Source organism: Acanthaster planci, linkage group LG08, assembly GCF_054643075.1.
Source record: "Acanthaster planci isolate LZ-2023a linkage group LG08, COTS_SCS, whole genome shotgun sequence".
NCBI lineage: Eukaryota > Metazoa > Echinodermata > Asteroidea > Valvatida > Acanthasteridae > Acanthaster > Acanthaster planci.
Genome location: NC_141784.1, coordinates 21,222,836 through 21,238,594, shown reverse-complemented (window position 1 = coordinate 21,238,594; position 15,759 = coordinate 21,222,836). Strand labels below are relative to the sequence as shown.

The 15,759-nt window shown below is 39.6% G+C and overlaps 2 protein-coding genes across 4 annotated transcripts; one reads left to right on the top strand and one right to left on the bottom strand.

Annotated features, from left to right (window-relative positions):
* The first annotated feature begins 1,112 nt into the window (after nucleotides 1–1,112).
* Nucleotides 1,113–6,711, top strand: LOC110976103 (MIF4G domain-containing protein-like). The gene is made up of 5 exons (XM_022229106.2): nucleotides 1,113–1,837; nucleotides 2,765–2,988; nucleotides 3,699–3,906; nucleotides 4,293–4,346; nucleotides 4,563–6,711. The coding sequence occupies exons 1-5, from the start codon at nucleotides 1,607–1,609 to the stop codon at nucleotides 4,779–4,781; spliced, it is 936 nt and encodes a 311-aa protein (XP_022084798.2). The 5' UTR covers nucleotides 1,113–1,606; the 3' UTR covers nucleotides 4,782–6,711.
* Nucleotides 5,896–15,339, bottom strand: ttc23 (tetratricopeptide repeat domain 23). 3 transcript variants are annotated; one of them, XM_022229092.2, is made up of 13 exons: nucleotides 15,227–15,339; nucleotides 13,551–13,728; nucleotides 12,974–13,160; nucleotides 12,509–12,632; nucleotides 12,036–12,192; nucleotides 11,296–11,421; nucleotides 10,864–10,990; nucleotides 10,527–10,609; nucleotides 10,175–10,260; nucleotides 9,612–9,739; nucleotides 8,946–9,095; nucleotides 8,414–8,496; nucleotides 5,896–8,166 (listed from the first exon to the last, which is right to left on the bottom strand). In XM_022229092.2, exons 2-13 carry the CDS (start codon nucleotides 13,718–13,720, stop codon nucleotides 8,064–8,066), a joined length of 1,524 nt encoding a protein of 507 aa, XP_022084784.2. In that variant the 5' UTR covers nucleotides 13,721–13,728; nucleotides 15,227–15,339; the 3' UTR covers nucleotides 5,896–8,063. The 3 variants fall into 3 exon arrangements, with proteins under 3 accessions (XP_022084784.2, XP_022084776.2, XP_086996671.1); XM_022229084.2 differs by having other exon boundaries at nucleotides 15,231–15,339; XM_087140545.1 differs by lacking the exon at nucleotides 15,227–15,339 and adding an exon at nucleotides 14,447–14,732.
* Nucleotides 15,340–15,759: the final 420 nt, after the last annotated feature.

The window sequence follows — 15,759 nt, the reverse complement described above, 5'->3', positions numbered from 1 at the left end:
GTATCATATCTTATTACAGAAATATATATATTTTTATAAACAGTTGCACGAAGTCATGATTAGAAACCAAGTCAGCCTAGGAAGTAGGATAGATTAGAAACCATGCTGAATCGTTATTTTACCTCTATGCAAATTACACCGAACAATGTTACACTCGATATTAACACGTTAATTCATACTTTGTTCTTCTTTCATCTTTACAAATAACATTTCTAAAACATCCTTTAGAAATCAAATATTTAGATACCCCTTTCATTTTTGCTCCTTTCTAATACTCCATGCCCCCTTCTTGCTACACCTAGGCAAGGCTGCCCCTGGCCAGCCTGAGCGCACGAACAGCCGGATAGCTAGCTGGCTCGGAGCTCGTTGGGCTGGGGTGGCCTACGTGCACCAACCCCAGAGTATTAGCACAGTCAAGGCCGGTTGTGACGTGTTTGTTGGGACCCTGGCGAAATGAACAGATTAACATACAATGGTCACGGGTCTTCGTTGCTTTTCCCGGTCGTTCAGTAGGCCTACCAGGTTTCAGTACAGTGACCTAGAGGAACAACATAGACAAAGTATGGAAGAAACGGAAAGCAGAAGGCAACATGTTCAAGGCTCATGCTGAAGCGCACTCTAGCTGTTCCTTTGTGTGGAAATCCTGCATAACATTCATCGTACCCATTGATCTGTTCCAATTAATCTTCTCATCAAAAGTTATCATTTCGCTGGACTTTGCCCAATATTCAGGGTACAGTCACTGACCGAGGAAATGATCCCGTGTACACGTAGGCCTCTTATTGTCACGACCGAGAGTTTCTCGACTATTCAATGAACAAACAAGAATGTTATGAAGGGGCATTCCAGCAAAGAAAAATATAAACAAGTGGTGTTTACTTAGAACTGAAGAAGTTAAATTTGCGTTCATTCCTCAAAAAATGTTTTAGAATTTATCAAGTTCAGCCCAGGCGCTCCAGGTTTTCTCGTTTCATTCTGTCTGAGCGAGAACCGGTAAATCATGAGTTGTAGCTGAGCACAGGGCAGGGTTCATTTTTTCTTTAACAAACTGAATGCAACATCGGGATTCCATGAGCCCCCTTTCAGAAAAACTGGAATTACCAACACTTCTTTCTTTTTTATTTTATTGCAAATTCAGAACATTTGACGTTTGACTCTATGGACAATTGATCGTCTCCAAAGAAAATGTGTTTGTTGGGCGACGTCACGTTCACGATGTGGCAAGATATCCTGCTGAAAATTTGCTGGCCTGAGTGATAGTAAAAAAAAAAGAGAAATCTGCACGGTATGAACTTCCGGCTGAGGATTTTTTGAACAGTTTTCCTTGCAGTGTTGCGCAGCATGGGCGTTGTTAGGATTTTCGGGGGGGGCAACTCATCAGCTGAAAGGAAATGTGAGTTATTTTATTCCCTTATTTCTCTCTTTTTAAATATTTGTTTGTCGTTTTCCCTTTTTTATTTTTCATATTTTTTTCACAAGGAAGGTCTCGCGCGCCGAACGCTGGGGAATCCCCCACGAGGTTGAAACAAAAATAGCCAGGTTCCGTTTTCAAAAGACGCACTCCAATAATTATTCTACACAAGCAGCCATACCACCCCAAACCATCATGGCGTCTGCCAGAAGTCTCAATGCAGGGCTGGTTACTAGCGAAGTACCGAACCTTCGAACAAACTATTTAGGCAGGGGCAGAGGCAGAGGAAGTCGTGGCAAGAATTCCAACATTTCATCGGCTCCATCTGGCCTGGCAAAAGAAGATGACAAGCAGCAAAATGACAACATTTCACCCGCTGAAGTTGAAGCTGCAGCTGAGGGAGTAAATTACTCTGCATTAAAAGCGGTAGGGCCTATTGCCGCCATTGTCATGATTTGTGTAACCGTGGAATGAAATTGTTCATTTGTAGTATGGTCAGTGTAAACTTCAATAAAAAGTAATTATAAAGAGTATTTCGAGATGTCTTAAATCAGGACCTTTTCAACTTTGTTCCCTGTGAACTTGATTGAGCACTGTTGAAGAGAGAAAGCATGGGGAAAATGAAGTTGGAAATTACAAACATGATTGATATGTAAAATCAACATGATACCAGGCTTTTATGTTTGTTTTAACACTGTTTTGGGAATGAGTTCCATGTTTGGACAACACTAATTTTCCCTTAAACATGTTAAAATGTTGTAACAGCCAGAAAGTGATAACATGTCATAAAAGTGAAATTTAGTTATGAAAATTCTAAAGTATTTCTTAGAAGACACTTCCTTTTTTATAGACAAGTCTCATAGGTTTATTTACAGGGGCACCAAGTGTTGTTCGTGTATGAGCTCTTTCCCTGTTTGTAAACTAGGTAATAGCATTGCAGGGTCATAATCAATAAAGCTTGTTTGTATGCTTTTCTCACAAGTCACAGTCCAACACATTTTGGCAGCAAAATCATCAAGTAATTGTTTGGCTGAAAAGAATTGTATACGGACGCCACTAGACACCATGTGAACAAACCACATGAGACTGGTCTGAAAAGTTGCAAGTGTTTTCTAAGTACGTGCAGATGCATCAACATTTTCACTGCGAAATTTGACTTTTTATGATATTTTATTGCTTTCACATAGCCCAAGTTGGATGACGTCTTCATGACATACGACTAACGTTATGTAAAGAAGACGTTATCCAACTTTGATTATCTTTCAGATAGCTTATAAGTCACTATAAAGGAAAAATAGGGGTGTCCAAAAATGAAATTCTTTGGCTATGGTCTTTAATGATTGTCTCTGATAGGAGGACAAGGTACTTTATCTTCTGAAAAAGATGTGCGCTCAACATCCAAATCAAAGAATAATTGAACTGTCAGCAGAGGATGAAAGTGCAGTCTTGGAAAAAGTGCTTGAAAGTATTTCCACAGGCCAGGAGTTATGCAGTCTGGTTTCAGGTCTCTACGATTGGACCCTGCAAAATCCAGCTACAACATCCTGCGTGGCGAGTCTCAGTGCTCAGCTTTCCAAGTATGACAAATTAATTTCTGTATGTTTTCCTGTTTGTATATATGTGTGGTGGAATATCTGGAGCTTGGAGGTTGTGGGTTTGAATGTCACTCAAGTAAAGCTTGTAAATTTCATCTATCTAGCTCAATGTGGTATTCGAGTTTATCACAAGTCCCTGTAAGTCCATCACAAGTCATTCAGTCTTAAGCCAATTCACAGGCTATTCAAATGAGCTGTGACAAAAGCATTCTTTTGTTATTGTTCACCCTATTATTTATGACTGGCCTTTTGAAGAGACTTATGACTGGACTTGTGAAAGGACTTGTGAAGGGACTTGTGATGGACTCGAATACAACACCGATCTAGCTGTTGACAGACCAAAACGTATAAGTTAAATAACTGATAGATAAAGCTCAGCATAAAAGCTTGTAGTGCCCTGGCAAGTTCTAATTCCTTCTGAAAGGATTATCCAACATTTCTAAAGCAGGAAGTGATACATGTATTTCAGTTTAAGTCAAAAAGGATTGACTGAAACAGGATTTGAACCTACAACCTCCAGGATACTGTCAAGTTGCTCTACCTACTGAGCTATATATTCCTGTATTAGTGATATTTCAGTCTTGAGGCTGCATAACTATTATATGATGGTAATCTTCGATCAAGGCTGAATTTGTATTCAATTAAGTTACTATCCTTTTTTGTTTGTTTCTTATTTTGTTAAAATAATCAAGATTTGAGAAGGATGGTGTTTCTTTCCGCTCCGCCTTGATGAATCCCCTGGAAGCTGACTTCCAATCTAGAGATGAGTGGAATAAAGACCAGCCAATAAGATGGCTTTCCTATGTCTGTTTGATGTGTGACCTGTATGCCATGATGAAAACAGCAGCTGATGGGTACTTGAATGCCCTGGTTGAGCCAGTGTATTCATGTTTAGATCAGGTATATTCCAATTCATTTTTTTTTTGTTGGGGAAGTGGTTATCGCTGCACTTTGTAGTGGAACTGTCTGGCTCTTTACATGTAGGTTATGATTTCTTCTCTCTTGAATTTTCAAATCACACTTTGATCCTGTGTGTTCTCCAAGTGCTTCAAATTTGCTTGTGGGGATTGAACGGTCATTTGAAGATGGAGGGCCAAGAGATATTGGTATTTGCCACACGGACATGGAAATAATACACATAATAAGAGTGTACTGTACGTTAAACGAATGCACTGTTCTCTCAGGTTTTCTAGTGCAATATGTACCATCTTCACCCTCAGTGTCCAGATGATGTCTTCTTGTAGTGCACTAAATCTAGTGATTTGATTGCATTTTTAAAATCCCAGCTGCTTACAGATAACAAGGCTTCAGACATTCAGATTGGATATGCCACCCTGAAGGTAGGTTGCATTGACATCAAGCTTTGCAAATTCATGAATATGTAGATGTTGGAGAGCAGATATTGCAGAGATTGAATGGGAAAAAGTAGAGCAGTGTAAAACTTGACAACTGAAATTTCTAAACTTTCTAACTTTCTTCCTGTTTGAAGCTCAAGTTGTTTATAGTTACAATGCTTCATTTTTTTTCAAGTTTGTTTTGATAATTTTATCCTCTAGCTGAAGCAACTTGGCAAGATCTTGCAGACCAAAGAGCCCTCTAAGATGGAACTTTTAATGGAGGGATTGAGATCAAGATTTCTTGGGTCGGGTACCAGTGCCACTGGTCGCTTGCTGCTGTTGGAGACCATAGAGTTGTACGCAAGTGGTTGGCAGTTTGACGAAGAGACGACAACAGCATATGTAGAGCTAAGACAGATGAGTCAGGAGAAAGCGTGAGACAGGGGAGGGAGACGTCATCTTTGACTGGCACTGGACTTCAGACTTGGCAATAAATGCTGCATGTGCAGAAGATGCTTGTGAGGGATTGTAATTGATGAACTTTTATTGTAAAGAATCACCTGATGAAGTCACTTCGTTGAGGATGTGTGAGCTTTGAGGAGGAGCAAGAGGTGACTGGACGTGTCACTGGGGTCTTGATTGACAGTCAAGGAACCAGATTTTAAGTTCACCTGCAACATCCATCAAGGAGGCCATGACCAACCTGTCATGTAGCTACTCAGTAGAAAATAAAGCTTAGTGAATGTATGTGCTAAGAATGAATCCGGCTACTTGCAAGAAAAATGCTTGACAATCATGAAATTCAACCCTGATGTCAGTTCAAGTAATTCTGTATATAGACTGAGTATGGAGATTTCTTAAGAACCTGTGAAGCAGCAGACATGATAATGCATAGCCAGTTTTCATGCATGTGCAAAACTTCAAGCCGCCCGATAATCAGTTGTCAATCCCTCAACAAAAGCTGCATCTACATTGTACTGCGACAACAGGTGTTGGACAGACTGATTAGGGGTTTCAGTTGTCTTGAATGCATATTTATTGTTTTGTACATTTGAAAATGTGGTTGTGAAAGTAAAGCCAAAACAGCAAAAGTATTTGACATGGTTTTGGCAAATTATTTACTGTGAAATGTTTTGATCGTTGGTGTACTGAAATCTATGCAAATTATCAGATTTCAGAACAAAAATTACATTTGAAATGGTGAGTTTTCCCCATGCTCAATGTTTGATAAGCAATATTACTGTTAACTTGGGACCAGAGAACATGAAGATGTGAGAGGACATAAATATGTGAGAGGACATGAAGATGTGAGAGGACATGAAGATGTGAGAGGACATGAATATGGAGAGGACAAGATGTGAGAGGGCATGAGATTGTGAGAGGACATGAAGATGTGAGAGAAACGAGTGCTGCTGGTGTTGTAAGAAGTAGAAGTGTTCAACATGACTTCACCTGAATTCTGCAAGGTAAATATTTCCTATTTGCCTAGGTTTTCTTTTTAACTTCCTGTACAGTCGGCATTTTATAACTAAATTCGAGAGAGAACATCATATACATAAGCAGTGCACATGTGCATATCTGTTTATTTCAAGTGTTTCCTCTAGGTGTTTTCCCAATTAAAGTGATAGGTTTTCAAGTTATTGGATACATTGCTCACCTGGGGAATGGGTTTTAATTCCTTTTACACACAGTATGTGGTTAGCCTTCTTTGATAGTCTTCCATTTGTTTGGGTTCACATCTTGGTTGAGTAACAAAGGGTTGCCAATGTACATTGTAACTTACAAACCAGTGAGACAATTTGTCACTTGCATAATAACATTTAGAATATTAAAATAAGGGACTTGGTCAAATGCATCAAAAAGACTGTGATATTCAAGAGTATTTGTAGCCATTGAGTAAAATGTTTTGCCTTTGAGAAAGATTCTGTTAGGATTGAAAGTCAGGCTCTCCACCTGCAAAATATTTTTTTGCCCTGAATTTCAATGAATGCATTTGAACTGTTAGGAGAAAATTATTTCATTGTTGCACTGTTCTCAAAGTTGTGACTTTTTCGTTTTTTCTAATGGATTTGCTTTGTAAGTATAAATTGCATATTTGAATACAAATCCTAAGTAAGTGCACTTCCAACAAAGTGATAGGTCTTACAATTACAACACGGCTTATGATTTCTTTTGTAGTTTGAAAATCATAAGTTTTCAAGGTGATTGCTCTGTTACCTATAAGTCTGTGTATTTTAAAAATACGGATTTTAGCTTTGCCAAATACCACCCCACTGGCTGAAACCAATTTGTATACAGCACATTGAATCATACACAGTGTAAGTACACGTCTTGAATAAAATAAATTATTTAAAAGCAAATTCAGCAAGTCTTTCTCTCGTCTAAACTCATTAAGTGTACCTGTGGGACCTTTTACAAAGATGTTACTTTTTCCTCTAAAGTTGAGGAATATGAGGCAAGCTAACCTCTAACATTACTTGGGCCGTCAAATTTCAAATAAAAGAACAATGGCTGCATTTTACTCTCCTGAATTCACCATGTGTTGTTGAACATGATGCTGCATTTTGGCAGGTGTGAGACGTTACAAGTTACCTTTTGAACAGAACACGTAATTTTCCTCCAAAGATTCGACATTCATATGCTTGTTAGCAACACAGCCAAGTTGCCTGAAATGCACTACAAGCAAACCAAGCTTTTACAACTAGGCCATCAACAGTTTGTTCAAACATACTCCAAGCACAGGTCACCTGTGAAAACCTCAAAGCGCTTCCAAATCTTTTTTAACAGGACATGTTTTAAGAGGAAAAAGGAGATGTGATGGCATGTTTCATGTTCTTATTCCTCCATGGTTTCATGAACTGACAGACTTCCAGTTTGGTGGTACGTCCCCTTTTGGGGCTGATAATTTGACTCACTTTTTTGCTCAAATTATAAGCATTTATATGTCGAAGTTATCCATTTATTGTTTGTTTGTTTCAATCATGGAAAACACAGATTTTTTCATAACATTAATATTGCACAGCGGAAACAAGGTGTGTAAAATTTCCCTTTAAAATGCACAGCAACATTATCAGGATTATCAGACTTGCGAAAAGTTGAAACACAAAAGAAAACATTGTCATTGCTGAAACAAACCTCTATTTGTTATTCCCACTGCTTTGGAAAGGGTGTAACTGCACAACATCGCAAGGATTTAAACTTTCAACACTTCTTACACTTTCAAAGAAGTTCAAACAAACATATGACTCTTAAAAAGTCCCCATGACTCAAGTCAAAGATTTATCTCGGCCTATACATTTCCATGTGAAGATTATCAAAACTATTAAAGGTCCTTAAGAATTCCCAAAAATGTAATCCCCAAGACAACTGGTTAAAATACTATGAATACTAATGTACTTTTACTCTTGTTGATACAGTTTATAAAAATACTTAACATTTGTCTATTCATTTTAAATATTTAGCATTTTTGTTCACCTCACCCTGCTTAAGAAACATCTTGGCAGTTTGGAACTCATTTACATTTTCATTCCTCAAAATATACAAATAATTGCCAATAAACCACACAGAATTTGACGTCAACTGAATACGCAGACTAGGCGATGGGGTGGCGGTGATGATGGTAGCATGACAATGGCAGCGAGGGATAAGACTGGGCTACATGATTCCTGACACCTAACCCCATCAAGAAGACCTCTGTAGCCTGCACCAACACTGGTTCCATCATTGCATCGTATTACCACTTTTAACGGTGGCTGAGAAGCGTGGGCGGCTCTTCAATTTCCCCGCCTTGCTCTGTTTTTCTTTTGCCTTCAACGTAGGAGATCTGTCACAAGAAATAAACACGCAGGTAGGCAAGGCAGTCGTCTGTAGCATCTGATATTTCTTGCTTGTATTTCATGTAAATGAAGATTATAAAATCAACTCAAGGAATGGGGTAGTGACATTTCTGCCATGGCAAAATAGAAAATTTTAATTTATCTTTCTCCGACTGCACATTAGTTTGAAAATTCAGCTTGCAATCTTAAGCCTTTTGAGCCTTTAAAACTGACAGCAACACCAACTGTACTTACTGCAGAAGCATATCAATAGTTTGCTGAGTGGCTTTGGATTTCTTGTGGCTCGGACCATACAAACTGCTTTGAATACTGTAACACTGTGACCAAAAAAAAAAGAGAAAAAAGAAAAGAAGGTGTAAAAAAATCAGTCAAATTATGTTGCCGAAGTAAGTTGGAAGGCAAACATTAATGCACTATTAGCCCAAGAAGAAAGATAAAACTTACAACCAACAAATAGAGTTTGGTAGGGTCATTCTACAAATTTGGGGTCCAGAAGTCCGATATTTTTGTGTCCCTTTTACACCTGACCTGTGTACTTTTACGTGGAAATATCCATGAAATTGACATCAAACTATTTTGTGTTTGGGAGGTAATTTGCATTCCTTTAATAATTGAGAATGAAAGAACTGTTCTAAACTGACAAAATTATTTCTGAGATGTGGCGGTGCCAGAAGAAACCTTGGATCTCACACTTACAGAATGATCCAGTACTAAGATCAGTGTGACAAGAAATGATTTGATCTTCACTGCAACTGACATGCCTTACCTTCTTGAAGTACTTCATGGCCTTGTCCAGTTGTCCTTGGGACAATAGGATGGAACCGTACAGTCTGTACGTCTCCCCTACCTCCTCACTGAAATCACCAAAGGTGGCACACTTGGAGGAAATTATCGTCTTGAGTAATGAAACTGCTTCCTGGGAAAAAGAAACGAAACAATGTATTTGCTGAGGCACTAACTGTCAGAGAGTCAAGCTCTAGATAAACCTCATTTAAAAGAATTATTCACTTGAAAATTCCATGAGCACAAGTCTTCATTTGTTGCAAGCAGAAGATCAGTTATGCAAATTTTTTAATAGAATAACTTATTGACTTGAAATTTCTGCACAATCCCACACAATCCGAGGGTTTGTAGTTTCCTTATTTTAATTCCACAAAACAATGCAAGGAAAAACATGGAATACGGGAACATAGGCATGCAGTAAAAAAATAAAAGGTCACCATATTTTACAAGATGACTGAACAGTTATCAAATTTACCGTTCATTCAAGTTAACTTATTTCACTTGTTTTCAACTACAACAAAGTTTTTACTAAAATTTACTAACACCCCAGTAAGGCACAGTACCCCCAAATAACCCTTTTTGGGAACATACAATTGAGAACTCAAGGAATATTTTGAATCTTGATTTCTATTCAACAATGAACTCTGACCTCTTGTCTGTCTGTTCTGATGAGCAGTTTACACAGACACTCTTGTGTTGTGATAGTCTTAGGGTGATGGGGACCGTACAAAACCTGTCTGATACCCAGACTCTCATCCAAGTATCGCTCAGCAGTGGCTGTTGGGACAAGCAGTCAAAGAGACAGAATGTTATCAGTCTTTTTCTATGACAGTTTTTGGACTTCATTCTACTCTAAGCTCTCTGCTTTACACATGCACACAACTACCTTCTATTACTGTAGACACTCGGTGGATTAGTTTTTCCAGATCAAAGCAGTGTCTGTCACATGTCTATATTACTTTCTAAAGGTCCACCATTTTCATTGATAGATTTTTTTCTCAAGCTGGACTTATTCTTTCACAGATGGTACTGTCTTTCTTGTTGTGTTGGAAAAAGTAAGCTGCTCAGTAATTTCTTTAAGCAAAGTATGATGCCAATTCTGTTTAAGGAAAACTAGGGCAGCTTCCAAAGGAGAAACCTCCAGGGGTTGGCATTACACTCACCAAAACGGACAACCTGACGCATCAAGACAAAACTCAGACCTGTACTTACTTTCTGCTTCAGCGGAGGCTTGTTCGGAGTAGGCCAGAGCTAACTTGTATGCCGTCTCTGCGACTTCCTCACTCTGTCCGCTGTACCTGTGCAATCCATCATGGAAGAGTTCAATGAGGAATTCATGTCAGTGCAGGAGTACATGTCCCCAGGGTCAGTAAAAGTTTCCTGAGCTGCTCATGTAACGGGGAATACACAAAGCAATGTCTTCAGACACGGAGTGCAGAGCATGATTACCAAATTCGTAACATCTCTCACCCATCTGGAGGAAACCTTGTGCATATTGAGCTTCTTAACTTTCACTCTTTCACAGCACCCACAAAAAAACATTTGAGCCTCTCTGGCGACTTACTTGGCTACAGTGATGGAATGAGCTTGTAGATAATACTCTACTGCTTTATCGTGATTGGCATGTCGCCCTTTGCTCTGTTCCAAGTGAAGACAGTTAAGGAAAAAATTAAGATTTGATGTTCATTCTTGTACTGAAATTATTGTGACTGTCATTTTTCAAAAACTTGGAGAACTGTCTGAATATGAAGAAACAATCTTTTCAGGCTTTTATTAACCAGCAACACTCCTTTTTATAATTCTGAGTAAGACTCTTGCCTCCAATGTCAGTGTGTGTTTTTTACTTCATTTAAACTAGGTTACTCCTTTAGACCTTAGTCGACTGTCTTTCCAAAGGATATTTTGCCTAAATCCTGGTATATCGGAATCAGCTCCAAGCTGTCTGTGCCATGGTGCTTCTCTGTCAGTCGTACCCCTTTCTCGTAATAACTTGCCCCCAAGGCTTGCTTGTTTTGGTTAGCATACAGCCTAAAAATGAACAGAATCAAGAAAGCAATGAAATCAAGACCAATTACAATTTTCATACACTGATGAGCTGACCATTTCTAAGCAAAATTGGATGGAGAATTGTTGAATAAAATGCTACAATACTGCACCACTTCAATGAAGCCCTTTCTATCTTCGTTGCACAATACACAGCAACAAGAAAACTAAAAACTACACGTCATTTTAATGAGGCAGTTCTACAGATGGCTGTCATGAACTAGAAAATAACGTACTGAAAAACTTCTTTAGCATTTATGCATTCTTAAATTTGTTTTACTTTGACTTACTTTCCCATTGCTATGGTGATATAGATGGCCATCTGCTCTTGCTCCGAACCCACGGAGCTTGTCAGCTTGGCTCGCTCCTCTGACACCTTCTCTGCTTTGAGTAAGCACTGTTCTGCCTCTGGATATGTGCACGGAACGTTAAGGAAAGCAGCACAGATCACACCAACGGCCATTTTCCTCGTTTCACTGATGAGCACAAGGGGTCTTGTTCTAAAGTGGGCATAGGGGTACAGCCCCCACGCTCCTGAGGCTTCTGTCCCCACCCCCATAACTGTGCCCCTTACAGCTACATGATGTATGCTCCGGCATACATCACGTTTATAAACAGTACAACTAGCATTACTCTGCATTTATGATATGATAGGGATCTATTGAACTACTGAGGTGATTGGAGGGGGTGGCACAGGGAGTAACAGGGGCAGGGCAGATTGGAGAGATGCTGGCAGGGTGGCATGGGGGAGTATATGGACCACGGGGTTAATATCTACTGGGTCATTCAAAGGTTCTGGACGACACTTGTTCCTAGGTGGCACTAGATCAGACTTTATGAGACACTGTTAGCCATGTCTAAATTGACTGCATGTGACATGAAGAGTCACATTCTCTTCTGACAAATGACTGCATTCTCTGGCTTATGGCTCTCATAGGCACCTGTACATTTTTTGCCGTATTTTCAGATGTGGCTACAGCTAAGCTGTCAATCCCAGCTCAGTCAGTATCTTGATCTATCTCAAGGATATTTGTCCAGCATGGTGTTGCTCCTTCCCAAGACGTAGTACATCTTGACCAGCACTGCTAGGAGGTCCGCCTTGCAGTTGCTGGAGTCAGAGGCATGTAGCCCGCTCAACATGATCTTCTTGGCAGCTTCAGCTTGATACTGGGCCTGAGGGGCTAGACCTGTCAGGTGGAAGACAGGATTAACAATCAAGACACAGTTCCATAGAAGGTAACGACAGGTGGATTAGCAACAAAGAGACAGTTTATAGGTCAGTGGGGAGGGTACAGGAGCTGAAGGGAATACAGCCTCAAAATCATTTCCATCTAATGTCTCCATGAGGACCAACACCAATACAGCAAAAACAGACTACGTTAACTTTACATTAAATTTTGATTAGCTTTCTGCTGCTTGAGTCAAAGGGTCTTTCTTTAAAACTACTCTGTAATCCTGGAAAGCAGACAGCACATCTGAGGTTTCGGGCTATTTTAAGTGTACCTTTGAGCATGAGGTAAGCATAGGCAAGGTTAGTGTGACTTTCTGCTAGCTTCCAATGGCTATCCCCATAAACCAGACGACAGAGGGCGGTACAACGGATGTATTCCTCCAGAGCAGGATCCACCTATCAAGACAAAATCAATCAATCAATCAATTGATCAATCTTAAAGATTCTCCTTGATATCAAACTACTTTCCTCTATAACCTTCATCCAGCAAAATGGAATTGTAGGGGGTGGACACTCGGAAAAAAGAGAGGACTTGATAGGGACACATCAGGAGAAAAAGCAGAGGAGATGGGAGAAAAATTACAGAGAAGTGACACCCAAGACAATAGAGACACTATGTGAGCAGAAGTAGATGTAGATAGGAACGACAGAGGTAGACCACTGAAGACGACGCTTTCCTCTGACTTTTCATTTAGTGGTTCACAAAGGCCCATTTTCTAAAAAAAAAAAATACAAACCTCTCCGAGCCCAGCATGTTTCCTGGCTTTGGTCTCTGATCTCTTGAGCAGTTCCTCAGGAGGATTCAGGACGATGATGGAGCCATCCTTCATCTTCAATTTGTGCAGTTTCTTTTTCCGATGTCCCGGGGAGCCCCTTAACCTCTGAGTGGACAACTCTGAACCATCGTCAGATAAGTTATCGTTGCTAACGAAATAAGGGGAAAAAAATTAGTTCAACAATAATTTGAAGAACTTTTCTAAGAAAAATCACAATTTTAGTTTGGTGTAGACCAGTTCATAGTTTCTGTGAGGAATAGAGTTATGGTGATCACAAAGGAAATATTTGATTTCAATAACAAAAACTTGACAACTCCATTGCAGGAATACATGTAAAAAAAAAAATCAGAAAACTTGTACTTGCTCTTTAGCCAACCAAATCTCAACGAATGTTTTCATGAGGGGCAAAGTCCTTTATATTTCATCAGACAAACTGGAAGTCTCAATTAAATTCTTTAAAGTGGATTTTTTTACAATGTTTGCACATGAGAAGTTTCGGAATCAAACAGCAATATTACTATAAATTGCCCAAGCATACCTTCCGTTTCCTCCTGCTCTTTTCTTCCGTCTTGTTGAGGAACTCTGACTGCCATTCCCTGTTGGAATGTCAACAACTTGGAGTCCAAGACCTTCCATGTTGGGCTTCTCTTCGCCATCTGAGCCCTCCTGGTCTGGATCCGACAACGACAGGTCAGAAAAGGACTCCATCCCAAGATCTGGGGTTGAAATTTAGCCAGAGCAATCTTGTAACTAATCTGTGAGACTTTGTTGCTGCTCTCCATCTCGTCCAAATAACTAGGACTCTATAATTCACCTCTTTTAACTTTGGACAAATGTTAAAGAATTGATTTGTAGAGTTGAGTCCTACATTGTAACGGGTGTGACCGTATAGTTGTCAGGTCCCTTATTTTACCACTTACAGTGAAAACCAATCCGACTTGACAACAGGAGGCAAACTTAGGGACCTGGTGACTATAACGGTCATACACGTTAGTTATTATCATGACTAGGCCTAACCTCCCTCAGAAATATAAACCCTATCTTCTTTCCACAAAATTACCCTATAGGAGGACACGACTTGTGCATGACTTCTGGCAAGCGTGGTGAAAACAACCTGAGGTGAACGCACTTTCGCCATGCAAAGCAACATAAAATGCATTTCGTTTTCACTTACACTGACCCGAGGTCACACTAAGTTGCGCCCATGAATAGCCACGATAGCTTAGCTCTATTCAACATGAGGTCATCTGCCTTGATGCATCAAAAAATTTAAAAAATGTAATTCCTCATTTTAGGAACAGGGTCCCCAAATACACAATCCCCCATAACACTCTAACATAAATTAACATTTGATGACAACGTATGCCGTTTATTGCCATTAGCACCCTGTTCATATAATAAGGACACAAAGTCTACATTTTCAAAACAACTTACCTAAATAATTTGGTGGCGATGTCCTTTTTCATATCAGAAAGAAATGAGGGAAGGGCTTTGGTTTTTAAGGGAATTTAACACGGCATCGTAAAATGACGCAACAAAGAGTTGTGAACAAAGACGAATCCCCGCATGAAGTCTGGTTTCTTTTATGACATTCTGAATATCCACAGTGGCTGGGTCAGGTAACCAGACATAAAACAAAATGGTCTGATGCGGTCGTCTTTTGCCAAACTCGGGTAAAAAAGATCTGGTTTTCTTGCTTAGATATTGTCAAAATTTACCAAAGCTAGAGCTACTAAGATTAAGGAATAGGAAAAAATGCGCATTCTGACTCCACCTTTCTCATCATATATCATCTCAATAAAAGTCGGTCATCAAAGAAATCCAGGAAAGACACAAATTCTGGACGGAGAAACATTTACCGATGTTGTTGGGAAATACTTAGAAAATTCTTTTCACTCCCCATAGACTTTGTACACGACTGCTGACGTGGAGTCAGGACGCAACATTTTTTTCAAGGAATATATCCTCAAGGTCTGAATGTCAGTTAGTTTGAAAAAGTGGACTTCCTTTTCCTTAATATAGGAACAGGGTGCTTATGGCAATGAACGTCCAATGTAAATAAACTTGCTATCACAAAATTGTAGGCCACTGCCGAACCCTAACCTAAGTCAACTGGTCAAGTGGGTTACTGTGTGAACAATTTAATATTGGCAAATGCATTCAACATAATTTTCCTCATGTAACCTGGAAATTACTACGCAGACTAAAACTTACCTACCAAATGGTTAAGGTGACTAAAATGTCTAAAAATTTGCAAATATGGCGAATAACGCCAGATATTTTGTTGCTATTGCAACGACGCTCTTTTCATACTTCATTCTTGTGCAAAAATTTAGCCTTTTATAGTGCGCCCTCTGTTGGCAAGTGTCCCTATATTTTTATTTCGGGAGCACGTGGTTCTGTTACAACAGGTATAAATGCAAAAACTGAGGGTCCAAAATAAAAAAATCGAAAGCGCTTACTTATTTGTTTTGATAGGCCTAAGGAAGGAATACTTCTTTCTTGTTACTGTCACAGAGCATGTTTATCCCTTCGAGGGGGTGAACTACATACATAGGTCACCGCAAAGCCAAAAGGCGGAAGTCAGTCCTAGTTCTTGCCACTGAGTGTGGGCACAGGCTCACTAAGTTCATTACAAGTTCATGGCTTTCAGTTCACCCAAATCGAGCACCGACCTGGACCGGATTGGGAGCTACAAGCTCCAGGGTGGTCAGATCCGATTTGTCTGTCTCACTGTAGGCGGTGAC